The 13198-nt window shown below is 40.5% G+C and overlaps 1 protein-coding gene across 2 annotated transcripts in view; it reads right to left on the bottom strand.

Moving 5' to 3' along the window:
- CYFIP1 (cytoplasmic FMR1 interacting protein 1) overlaps window positions 1-13198 on the bottom strand; it is a 75816-nt gene that overhangs the window by 53733 nt on the left and 8885 nt on the right. For both annotated transcript variants that reach the window (XM_010394187.4, XM_010394186.4), the window contains exons 2-5: window positions 3526-3649; window positions 2871-2960; window positions 1980-2057; window positions 864-965 (exon numbers count right to left, since the gene is read on the bottom strand). In XM_010394187.4, the coding sequence (XP_010392489.2) occupies window positions 864-965; window positions 1980-2057; window positions 2871-2960; window positions 3526-3642 (387 nt within the window). In that variant the 5' untranslated portion in view covers window positions 3643-3649. The remainder of the gene's footprint in view (window positions 1-863; window positions 966-1979; window positions 2058-2870; window positions 2961-3525; window positions 3650-13198) is intronic.

Raw genomic sequence — 13198 nt, 5'->3', positions numbered from 1 at the left:
CTCCCTTCAAAGAAACAAACAAAAATCCATAGCACACTGTACATGACAGCTCTCTTAAGTCATCCTGGCACATGTTTATTTGAGGGCTTATTTCCAAGCACACACCAGGGCCATTTCAGATGGCGATTACAAATACAAAAAAGACAGCAACTTCAAATGTAAAAAGGAATCTGTTCTGACTTTAGAGCTCTAATCTGCTTGAATGAAAGGAGATTGAATGAAATGTAACATTTCCTGTTGTCTTGCCCAACTGGGAATCTGAGTACAATCAATCTCCTCCTTCCTGTGTGCTCCGGGCCTCACAGGCTCTAGCTGCTCCAGCTCTGAATAATGCCTGGAAACATCCTCAGTCCATTGAAATGGATGGCAAGCTGCCAGGAGGGAGGAGAAAACAAGACAGACTCCTATTCTCCAGCTCGGGTGGCTGGCAGGTCACAACAACTGGGTTAGCGCGCCTCAATTATGAATCGCCATAGCAAAGTTGCACCTGCTGCTCTGCTGTCCAGACTTGAGGATCCCTCATTCCCCAGCAAATGGTTTCTGTGCTGAGATGTGTTTATGTATACATATGAAACACATTCTATTTCGACTTCCTTTCTTCCTAAAGTGACAGATCTCTGTCCCCATGTGCTGCATAGGGACTATACACAATTACTTTTGATTTTATGTTGAAAGTCTTAAGGGAGATTGCCTGAAGTTTTTAAGATAGGCATTAAAAATTCTGCCCTTCTGTGGGAGAATATGGTGTGTTTTTTCTAACGTATAACAACTAGGTTCAGTACCTGAGCACACAATATAAAGTATACAAAACAGGAATATAAAATTACAAGCCTACTGACAAATTTTGTTTCTATTCCTTTTACCTGAAAATACATAAAATTCATCAGTTTTGTGACTTCTGGCTCCAGAACTTCCACAGTTTTCTCATAAATTTCTACTCTGTTAGGCTGCTCATTGCACTTGACCTGTGGATAATTAAAGAGGTTGTTATACTTGGAACTTTCCAAGATAAAGCCTCAGCAACTAAGACCCTGAGAAAATGCATTATCATCCTAAAGAGACAAACTTCAAGACAAAAGTTTCCAAGTTTGGTAATCTTATGCTAATCTTCTAAGCTTAGTTGTGTGTAAAAAAACCCAAAACAATCTAAGATTTTCCTATTACCTTACAAGTAATTTAGTTGTCAAACACCTCTGGAGGGTTAGAACAATATTCTTTCCACATTAAGCCACTTGCTCAAAATCATGCACTAAAATAGGGCCAGAACTGTAAGTTAAAACAGGTTACCTGACTTCCACTCTAAATATTTAAACCACAGGATAAGCCTTCCTTGCATTTCAGTACAAAAATAATTGCATTACAAATTCCTTATAAAGGAAGGACTCAATTCATGGTAATAATAGTGTTCAGTTTTCTGGCACTTCTTAATATTCTTCCCACCCCACTCCTGTACAGCCATTCCCAGACACTTGAAGCTGGGAGGATTTTTTGTATACAGATCAAGAAAGCACTACATAGCTCTGACATTTAGAAAGTGGCTACCTTGGAGTAGTAGTGTCTAGAAACTTACATGTTTAACCTGAATGTTAATTGTTACATGCTATGCTACCTGTTTTGAATTTAAGTATTAAACTGGGGAGTGGGAAGAGTCCATTCTCTTGAATGAAATGTTGACCTCAAGCAGATCCCACAATCAAAAGTTTTCCTTTTAAAGCACATTACTCCTATACTCTTGAACCAAAAAGTAAGACTGACACAAACCCCATGAGGTATTGCTATAGATGCTTATAAAAAAAATAAAGTCCAATTGCTCCCCAAGTGCTAAAAGACACTGTTCTATGGCATTCCCAGATTAACAATTGAGGAATCAAAGCACACTCCACTTCGGATCTCACTGGCAAAGCTCTGTCTGCGTAATTCCACACTAAAACAAGACAGAAGCTCACATGTTGCATGACAGTACAGTTTTCATGCATTACCTGGGGAATAGCTCTTGAGCAGCTTCTCCATGTGTATAACATAATTGCATATTCCTGACCTTCTTCTAGCATTTCATTCTGTAGGGAAGACTCAATATAATTAGGCATTGTAATACAAAATTAATATATCCATGTGTCTTCTGTCATTCCAAGACCCTGTCCAAACAAACCTATTTCTCTTATCAGAATGTTTATGTACAAACACAAATATATTGCATGCTGAATGATACATCATCATCATCTCCCCAGATCAGACTGGTTTATGTGTTGTTCTTTTTTCCCAAAACTAATGACACTGTGATCTATAAGTATAAATAAAAATGGTAATCTTGGGGTGGGGGAGAGTGATGGAATGGTGTTTATTCTTCTTTTTAAATTCAGGGACTCCAGATGGAATGGTCAAGGATGAAAGAGCTAGCACATGCAGAGCAATTTTTTACAGGGCAAAGGAGCGGTACAACAATATCCATACAATCAAAACAGGTTAAGGAGTAACCATATAATTTTAGAAGTAGATTGATGTAAATATACATAACTTTCAGTAGCATCTGATGATGATAAAGCATTTATGCTTTATCTGCCCAGTCTACTATTTGTGAATAGGCCTCTAGAATTATAAGACATATTATTCCTAATTTTCCAAGAACGCCACAAAAGAAGGGAATCTTTGAACAACATTAGTTGCTCAAGAGGAAACACAATGTAACATTTTTTTTTTAAGTGTGTTTGAAGAGAAGAAAAGCCATACACTTTTTCATCTTACCTCCTCCTGGAAGTACTGTAGGTAACCTGTTTTCTGTGACCATAATTCTTATAATGAACTGCAAGAAGACACATTCCTATCCTTTTATTCTAAGTAAGACAAAAGTGTATATCAGAACATCTACTTACCATGCTAGAATGGACTGTAGCTTGTTCAATGTATCTTGCAATCCCAGTGACAAATGCATTTCTGTCTTCAAAATTAGTGTTGAAGTTTGGCTGCAGAGAAAGGAAAACATGGAATTAAGTCTTCGGTAGCAGCATCTCTCCTATGAAGGAAAACTGAGAACCTGGCATTTTTCAGTCCAGGAAAGAGAAGACTCTGGAAAACCTTATGGCAACATCCAGTACCTAAAAGGGCACTCTGCAAGAGAGCTGGAAAGGAACTTTGTAAAAGTGCATGTAATGAGAGGACAAATGGGAATGGATTCAAACTAACAGTAGGTTTAGATTAGATATTAGCAAGAAATTACTGACTGTGAGGGTGGTGAGACACCTAAACAGGTTGCTCAGAGAAGTTGTGGCTGACTCATCCCTGGAAGTCTTCAAGGCCAGGTTGGATGAGGCTTTGACCAATCGGGTCTAGTAGAAGGTGTCCCTATCCATGGCAAAAGGGTTGGAGTACATGATCTTTAAAGTCCCTTCCAACCCAAACCCTTCTATGATTCTATGAAAAGAATTTTTATATATATTGCCAATATAAACACTTTAGTTTTGGGCAAAACGTACTCTTTATTAGCAGCAATGGGAAATGGAAAAACTTTTTCCTAAAATCAGAAAATACCTGGTAAAGAAGAGATGATGGTGGGGGCTCAATACATGGTTGCTGATCTGGCAATGGTAATTCCTCCAAGAGATCCACATTGGACAAGGCATCCTCCAGTGTTACTTGAGCAGTCATTTTGTACCTGGTTAGAAAATACATACATACATATAGATATGTAGACATATACACAGAGATATAACTTCATATGTCTTCCTAGATACACAGTAAACAAAGGAGTAACATGAACAGCAGGGAACTACCTATATTGTGGGAAATGAGAAGTTTCCCTTCAACCAAAATGGAAGGGAAACAGTCAAACAGAAACTCAGTTGATTTTCGAATACAAGGTTAAATAAAACTTTTGAGACTAACACCCTTGTCCTTCCTTTTAGGATTTGAGGAATGTTTCTCTTCCCCCACTGCTGGACACCAGAAATACACCAGAGCTACTACAACCACATCATCGTCAGGAGACCAGTCTGTTAAAAGGTGCCAGCCGTCTCCAGTGTTTCATGTCCTAGGACGTCCAGACCCGCTTTGGGGAGTTGATGATAGACCCCTCAGGGCCATGGTGATCTCCATAAACCTTTGACTGCTGCCACTGCATGGGCTTTTGAACCAAGAACAGCAATGGGAACAAATCTGTGACCAGTAACCAAGCACTGCAACAGGCTGCCCAGAGAATTGTAGACTCTCCTTCACTGGAACTTTTCAAGAACTGTCTGGATGCAATCCTGCGCCATGTGCTCCAGGATGACTCTGCTTCAGCAGGGAGGTTGGACCAGATGAGCCACCACAGTCCCTTCCAACCTTACCTGTTCTGTAATGTTGTGAAAATTTAGGAAGAAAACGTGGGGTGGAACAACTCAGTCACCCACTTTTGTATAATGATCTACTTATTCTCCTCAGTGTAGAGAAAAAAATACTGATTTTTAAGGTAATATCTCTAATCAAGATGTCTCTTTTTTTTTGCAAGTTATTTTCCCCCATTACCAGAGAAAAACCATACACCTATGATGCAAGGAGCAGCTGAGCACTGGCCTCAGCTCTAACCAGGAGGGAAGGAACACTGAGCACCCACATCCCAGAGGAGCAGGATTCTGCTTGGCATGTGTAACCCCCATGGACCTGTGCTACCCTCACACACCGGGAGGGTACAAACAGATCCCAATGCAGCTTTGACAAAAACTCACTGCAAGACAGCTGGTATGGGCTGGTGATGCCACCACTCCCTGCACTTTTACTGGCCTGGCAGAAACATCTCCTCACTTTCTCTTGACAAATTACAGATTCCTGGGGAAAGACCCACAGAAACAGCAGCTTTACCTCCAAGGAAGGGCTTAGCTGACAAAAAAACAGAACCAAAACCCAAACCCAAGGAGAGACAGCAACCAGGAGTGATTGCCTATCTATCTCCAGAGACCAACCCTGTGTACCAAGCCATTGCTGCAAAGCTAATGTACCACATATGAAGAGAGGTTGCCAACAACTTTATAAGCAACAATCAACAGAAAGATTCAGAGGTTTGTTTCTTCTTCAAAGCCCAGCCCAAACCTTGCTCCCAGCCTGAGCATATCAGTTTTTGTTAAAATAAATAAATAAACAAATGCTCATACTGCACAATCTGTGATCCTTGCCAAAAAAGGGATGAAGGACTGGACTGACAGGAGTGCTGCCTGGCAAACCTGTGCCAGGATGCTTGCCCAACACCTGCCTACACCCAGATCAACACAAGAACCACAATTTTTCTCAAATTAGAGACCAGCAAAGAACATGGTGTCCTCCCTTTGATAAATAAACACATGCCCAAAAAATTCCGTGGCTGGGCAAAAGTCCTGTGAGGAGGTCAGACTGAACAGTTTTCCTCTAAAGGAAACTGAGCCGCCAAAAGTCAGGACATCTACAGATGAGTCTCTCTATGGGTAATTTATATGTGAGTCTGAGTATCTATAAATCAAGCTTTAGCTAAAAAATTAAACAGTTTAACTGAGAGGCTCCTTCCAACCTGAAGCCCAACCTCTTAGCCCACCTGTCCAAGTAGAAACTCCCAGTAGTGCAGCTGCTCTGGGATGTGCCGGTGGTGGGATCAATGGGCCCATAGCCCTCTCCCCCACCAGATAGGCAAATGGCCACAAAGCATTGGCTCCAAGAAAGCACTACAAAAAATGTTCCAAGACCCATAGTGAAAAATGGCCAGCCATTCCACACCAAAAACTACTGCAACTATCTGTCTAAAGGGGAGGAGTCACTGCGTGCAAGGAAAGTATCAGTACTCTCTCCCCATCTCCCCAGTCCACCTATCTTCCTTCTCCTAAAACATGAATGACTCCACCAATGACTTGGGCCCCTGCTGTAGAATAGAGCCAGGCATTTGCAAAAGTCAGGCTCCTGACTTGTACCTCCTCAGCACTACAAGTGAATATTCTGAAGATGTGGCCCGTACATCCCAATTCTGAAAGCACACCTGCATGCTTTTGGCCTCAACATTCACAGCTGCACAGGAATAATCCTCCAGCATCAGCTATGTTCAGACTATGAGACATTAGACTATCTGTGGATTTTTTTTTTTTAATACTTAGAAAACAATTTAAAAATCAAACCCAAAATCCCAGCTGACTTACACTGCCATCTATTTAATAGCACAAGTCTGGGAAACCCTCACTAACAGGCCAGAGGCACAAATAAGAAACAAAAGCTTCCTGCTGCCCTCCATGTTGTGAAAAGAAAGAAGGGGAAGGAATAGTTTTTGAAGTCCTTCAGCATGATTTCCCAAACATCAGCATTTTTCAAAGCAGGAAAACAAAAGCCATTGGGCATAGACAGCTGTAAATGTGCTCTTGTTTGAGGTTGCTCGCTAACAGCTCTGCTTTGCAATTTTGCCAAAGGTATCCACAGGTGTTTTGTTGGCCAAGTTCAATGTCCCTGTTCTCCAGCCTTTGCACTCCAGTATCTAGCAAGACATGAAAGAGGAAGCAGCTTCTTCCTGCCCAGCTTCGACACATTTGCAAACATTGCGAGAGCGTTATTCACGTTTCCCCTCTGCCCCCTCAGAAGTGAGCAGAGGAGGTTTGACAACAGCAACGGCAGGAGAACAGCTGGAACTGGTTCAGGGGTTTTTTCCCCTTCTTTATATTTGTTGATAAAACAAGCTCCAAAAGACAACAGCTGTTTCTCATGTACAGGGATGAAGGGCTGGCAAAACCAGAATTTTTTTCCCCTTAAGCTCAGAAAAATTAATTTAAGAAAAGCTGAAATTCCCAAGACACAAAATTGGACAGCTTTGCCTCCATAAGAGTCATGAGTTTTTAACAGATGAAATTACTGGGCAGAAGAGCTAATATTTTAACAGATTACTTTATGGCAGAGAACATAAGAAACTTCAAAGACCTATTTAAAAGTTTGATTAGGAGTTTACATAAATGAGAACAGACTAATATGCTGTAGTCATAATCATCATTATAGTTATACCAGGACACTTACCCAAACTGAGAATTTCTTTCTTACCAAATTCCTACAGTGCTGTTTTCAGTTCTGTACCCACATAAAATTTTCCAGGACAGATTTTCTCAGGTAGAAGACATGTACGCTCTACTATCTTTTTCTTTTTGGATTATGACTCATCATTAAAGCACTAAAGTAAAAATGCACTCCAAGAACATGTTTTCCTGGTTGTACACAACACAATTAGTAAACATTCAACATTCATTATCTGACATTCTCCCTTGAGGAGAGAGAATCACATATACCAGCAAGCTGTTTCACTAAATTTTGGTGTTTGATGAGCACACACAGCTTTCTAAGCAGGGGAGAGCAACGCCTGCGCTGATTCTCAGTTCCTTTTTCCAGATTTTAAAGCAAGAAAATCCCTGTCTCTAAACAAAGTTCAGCCTTATAGTACCAAGTCCCACCATGTCCAAGGATCACAGGTATCAGATCGAGGGTTTGGGGTTTTTTTAATAGGTTAGTGCAAGGCCACAGACTAGCTTAAACTAGGATATCCATCTTTTTCTTCAGTTGTGAAGGAGATGAGCACCACATGGGCCTGACCTGCTCAGAAGAGCTTGTGCTGTGGAGAAGCACACTGAGCTGCCTCTCTACCATTTTGTCCATGTAAAAAACCAAGCCAAAAAAAGGAAGCACTTCTAGCACTGTCTGTATTTTGATTTCACTTCAGAACTGGATTATTATTGAAAATATTCACAAAAAAAGAGTTGGCAATCTTTTTAAAACGTCATAAATCTGTACCACTGCTCTCGGCCACGCAACTGTGTGGTAAGCAATGCCCTGCTAACAACATTGTTTTGGTATTTAGAGGAGATGATTGTCAGTTCCAGTAGAGGTACCGTTCCCACATCTCCATCCTTACAGAAAAATGTCTAAGTCTTTGCAGAAGCTCTATATTCTTAATTCCAAGCACATCAGAAAACAGCCAGCATGCATGTCTCAGCCATGCTCTTTTGGGCCTCCTGAAGCTTCACATTATTTGGAAGAAAATATGAACAGGAGCATATCACGGGGAAAAGTATTCTGGACAAAAAAAAATAGAAAACTGATCAGAAGAAATAATAAGAACTACAGAAGGCAAGGACTGAGAAAGCAGGGAATAGAGAAGAGAGCGTTAATTTCAGAATCACTGTGAGAGAAAGGATTGCTGGAACTATTCTGTTCTCAAACTTACATGTAAAAAAAATCCCCCAAATTCTAGACTTAAGTAGCTATAACAACAAGTTTTTAAGCTTTTTTTCAGTGACAGTTAAGCAGGACTCAGCCTATAAATAGCTAAAACAGGAAAAAATACACTTGATGACACAAGATAGTTCTTACACATGTTCAGCAGCAGTGCACACAATCCAACAGATATTACTTGTAGCTAGCAACCAAGTTATAAAAAAACTAAATACGGGTAAAGCAAATGAACTAAGGTAACTGTACCCTTATTGAGATCTTCTTATAAGTGCAGAAATTACCATACAGTTCCTCTTTAGCCTCTGGCCAAGACTTCCCAGAAATGTCCTCTAATGGTCTTATGAATCTACCCAGCTGAGTTTCAAAAAGACATTGATTCCCAACATAAAAGTTGTACCTCAAATAACTAGGTTTGATGATATCTATTTATTGGTGAACAATAAAGCTCTCCACCACAAAAATTATCAGATGCAATGTTATGGCTGTGTTAGACCAGATAGGGAGATGATAAGGTTGGTACCATGCAACCACAAAACATTTTAAAAACCCAAAAGGTATGTTGAGTATCTTGAAAATAAACAGGGGAAGAATGGAAACTCCTTGGAGAATACAAGTACATATGCCATTTAAATTACTTGCAAACTGTCATTATCACCTGTACTAAGATTGTAAAGAGAACATTCCCACAGAAAACTGATAAACAGTATAATTCAGTCCTTTAGTTATAAAAATAAAGGTAGAGAATATAAAGCTACAGTGGAAGCCAACTCTTCTTCAGAAGATTTAGCCACAGCAAGCAGAGGCATTTACTTTATGACAGTTCTTCCTTTACTTCATGGAGTTTGGAGTAACAATGTTAAGCTTCCCTGAAATAAACAAAAATAATTAAAATCTAAATACCACACCTGACAGGCACTTTGTTCCTTTGCATCACTCACTCAAAGGTTTGACACCCTGAGGACATCTTAGCATCCTCACTTTGAAATCTCTAAGGATTTATCCTCACACAACCACCAGAGTGGGAAGACAGCAGGCTTCCCTCTTGAAGCACGGTGGATTGCAGCAGGTAACAATCTGGAAACAGATTTCCAGGTGGTATTTTGCTGTCAGCTCCTTACAGTACATCTTCCGGTATATTGCTGCATACTGGAAATATCAGTCAGTGGACACACCAGTGTCTAGTGATACCACATGCTCATCTTGTGCCCTGAAAATTAAACTTCCACGGAAAATGAAAGAAGAGTTTTGCTGGTATTACAGCACGGGAAAGATCTGAGTGAGCAGTCAGTGCTGTGGATGATTCCTCCTCCCAGCACCAGTATCATACATGGATATGCAGCAACCAGCCTCACCACCCAGGGCTGACAAGGTTCATCTCATTTAGGCAACAGTTCAGCTGTTCAGGGACAAGGATTTCCTTCTATCATTAACCTCCAATAAAAATAAAAGTATAAAAGAGACAGCGATATAAAGGAACACACTTTCTTCAGCTAAACTTCAGCTGAACTACCCGAATGTCCCCAACAGTCTGAGAGCAAAGCAAGTGTCTGTTCAGCTGCGTTTTCACGCTGCCCTGGCACGAAGTGCTGCAGCAAGCTAAGAGGGGTAGATGAAAAAGTGTTGGATGAAATAAATTGCCTTGAATCATTCATCCCACTTTTTGGACTGACTCTGAAAAAAGGTGTTGTAAACTGCGGTATATCCCATCTGCTCCTGAAAGAACATCCCCATGGCAGTGACAGCAGAGCGAACCTCTCCTGACGTCCTGTACTCTTCAGAGCAGCCCAGCTACTGCTACTGTCTCTTTTGACAGACCCTCTCCCTCCCTGCCCCAAAGCACACATCCCAGCACCTCCAGCAGCACTTGGCCAGGCACGTGGGAAGAGCTGAATGGGCAAAGATTTAAGTCACTGCTGAGTCTCAGGGCGAGAAGAGTCAGAAAAATATCAGCACTGGCCTTACTTCACCATTCTTGATACCATGCTACACACTATACCAGTATCTTAAATACACCTCTTGGGGGAAAAAAAAAAGAAAATAAATTCTCCACATCCTTTTAACCTCATTTAACCACAAGCTCACAGAAAACTGAGTTTATGTATGTAAATGTAGCATGCATCCATTCAAAATGCAGACAGTTACACTTCCAACAGCCTGACACAGTCCAGGAAAAACATATCCTATGGTCGTCATAACTGCAGGGCAAGTTCCCAGCCCTCGAGAGGGGAGTTTGGGGCCCCTGGTCACAAAGGGTTGGATCAGCAGTTCGGGGCTGCAGCTGGCAGCCAGGGGCCTCACACCACACTCTGAGCTGGGATCAGCAAAGCCTGACCCGCTTGAGCACAGTTTCTCTCTCTTTCCCCAGGCAGGAGAAGTTACCAGAGAATATTCAGAGACCTGTGAGTGCAAATGCACGAGTAGGACTGATGCCATGAAGATTTTTTTGCCTTTTCTTTTATACCCCTGTTATACCTTTTTACAACTTCTGTATTCCTAGTGCTTTTTGCCTACATTCTTGGACTTGTTTGTCAAGCTAAGAGACTAAACATTTTACAAGCTTTGTAGCTAGAGATCAGTGTGCCCCAGATCCCAAGGTCCTCTCCAGAACACATTCTGTAAACCAAGATAGAACCATCCAGGGGAAGGCTCCTTGGGGAGGGGGGCTCACTTGAGCCTCTCATTGGGGAATCTTGGACAGATATGCTAATTAGTAAAACCTATAATGTTACACCCAATGTTGGGGGCACACTTGGCTGGGTGCATCTCGATGCATATGACCTGGACGTGTACACCTAAGGATCCTTAAAATAAATACCAAAGTAAAATCCCTTTTCCCCTTCTAACCATGTATGACTCTTGATTTTAAGACCAGGAAAAGCCATCAGGACAAGCAGATGTGCTCAGCACACCCCACCTCCAGCTGCACCCAGGACAGTGTAAGGCCTAGAAACCAGCATATAAAACAGCAATAAAACACATGCAAATACTAGCTCAAGAATGCAGCCCAAGAAAGCAGAGGTGGTTTGGGACATCCAGGGAATTGGTTTTGGTAAGAGCATTCTCTATGCAACCCAAAAAGCTCTCCAACACTGGAATTTTAAGTGGAAAAAAATTATTTCATATTAAAAATATGGAGAGGGATCATGCCAAAGAGTGAGTTAATTAAGGTGGAGTTTCAATGATGAACAAAAATTGGTGGACTGTAGAAATTTTTGAATATTTTCTGACTTTGCAGATGAAAACAGTGTTTCATTTGACTGAAAAATGATGTTGGGAAGGGATGCCCCATGCCTTTTTGCAGTCCACTGGACACATTTTGTTTTTAAATAGATGCATTTGATCTCCAAATGCTTGTACATGTTCCCAGGCTCAAAATAAGACAAAGAGGAAGCATGTCTGTATTTTAAACAGCAACTTCCTTTGACATTGCCTCTCTTCTTTCCCAAGACTGCAAAAGCAGAACCTTTGAATCTTAGATTAAGATTGCCATGCAATCCATTAATTGAAATATGTATCCACATGAGTGGTTTTGCCTAAAATAAATAATTCTATATTAATATTAATGTAAATATTAATAAATAATTTAAAAATGTCTTTTGCATAAATAAATAAATCAATCAAAGCTTACCCTACTTAAAAGCACAGAATTCTATTACAAAAATCAGGGAAAATTTTATGTACTGCAGTTAAAGAGGAAGAAGACAAGCATATTATTTAAAAAAAAAAAAGAAGCAAAGATATTCCACAGTCCACACACTGAAAGAAAGAAATTCAAATGAAAGTGTTTTTAAAGAGATGATTGACTGGCCTGCTGAATTGGGCTCTTCAGGACCAACCTCAGTAAACTCCATGGCAACTAATGACAACATTCCCACAAGAATAGAATTGGTTGGCACAGCAGCGGAAGTTAAGTTTTATCCCTATAGCAACACAACATTTTCAGGTTTCTTGTGTCCCATTGTGTCATTCTCCTATGCCACTGGATTGCAGAAAATCAATTAAATCATTTCTCTACTAAGGAAATTTGATTCAATATTCTGTGTAATGTTCCTACTCAAGTTAAACCATGAGATTCCAATCACAAAGGGCCCTTGTAATGAGAAGAGAACAAAAGGAATGGATTCTCTCTTCCAAGAACAGCACAGCAATTACTAAAATATTCATATTTATTTCAAGCCTCCAAGATCTCTCTCAAAAACTCCCTTTTAGTTCTATTTTAATTAAATTTCAAACACCTCAGCTGTTCAGCTGCTTACCTATCAATTCAGACTGAGCAGAAAACATTTTAACACCCTGATAGCTAAAGCACTTCAGAGAACAGCACCACGATGGATCTTCTCTGTTTGAATGCTCTTTTTGTGTGCTCTGGACAGCACAATCTGCCTTTCTGCCAAGCGGATCAGCCTAAGATGTTCCTTTTGGGACTGGAGCTCCCCTTCGTTCCTAAGCAACAGATTTGCATAAGCTGAAGGAGCAAAGAAAAATGCTTTTCACATCATTTACTGGCCTGCCTGATTAAAGTAAAAGACAGAAGAAAGCAAACAGCAGCTGACAGTCCATTGTGCAACAGATTTGACATACTGTTAAGCTTTCAAAAATACATCTGCAATTGGAATTTTAAAAAAGGCTTAATACGTGAAAAAGAGAAAAAAATTCCAGCACTGAATTATCACATCCAAACATCACAGCAAGTCCCAGAAGAATGGCCATATAATGGAAACAATTAATTTAGCATTAGACTCCTACAGGGTGATGTGGCTCACATTAACTGCTTTGCCTTGCCCTTGCTGGATGGATGCAGGGAGGAAAGCAGGCTTCCAAAAGCAGGCACAGACTAGGAGAAAAACATGAGGCTAATAGCATGGATTTTTTTTTTTTTTAATAAAATCTCAGCTTCCTAAATGAAAAGCCCTTTGTGTTCAGTCATATGCAAATTTTTCATGCAATCCACACTGCTACCTGTCCAGCTTCTGTCCCCTGCAGGGAAACATCCCAACAAGCAACC

The sequence above is a fragment of the Corvus cornix genome, chromosome 1 (assembly GCF_000738735.6).
Source record: "Corvus cornix cornix isolate S_Up_H32 chromosome 1, ASM73873v5, whole genome shotgun sequence".
NCBI classification, from domain to species: Eukaryota; Metazoa; Chordata; class Aves; order Passeriformes; family Corvidae; genus Corvus; species Corvus cornix.
The sequence above is the reverse complement of the archived record's forward strand: the minus strand, read 5'-3'. Positions and strand labels throughout refer to the sequence as shown.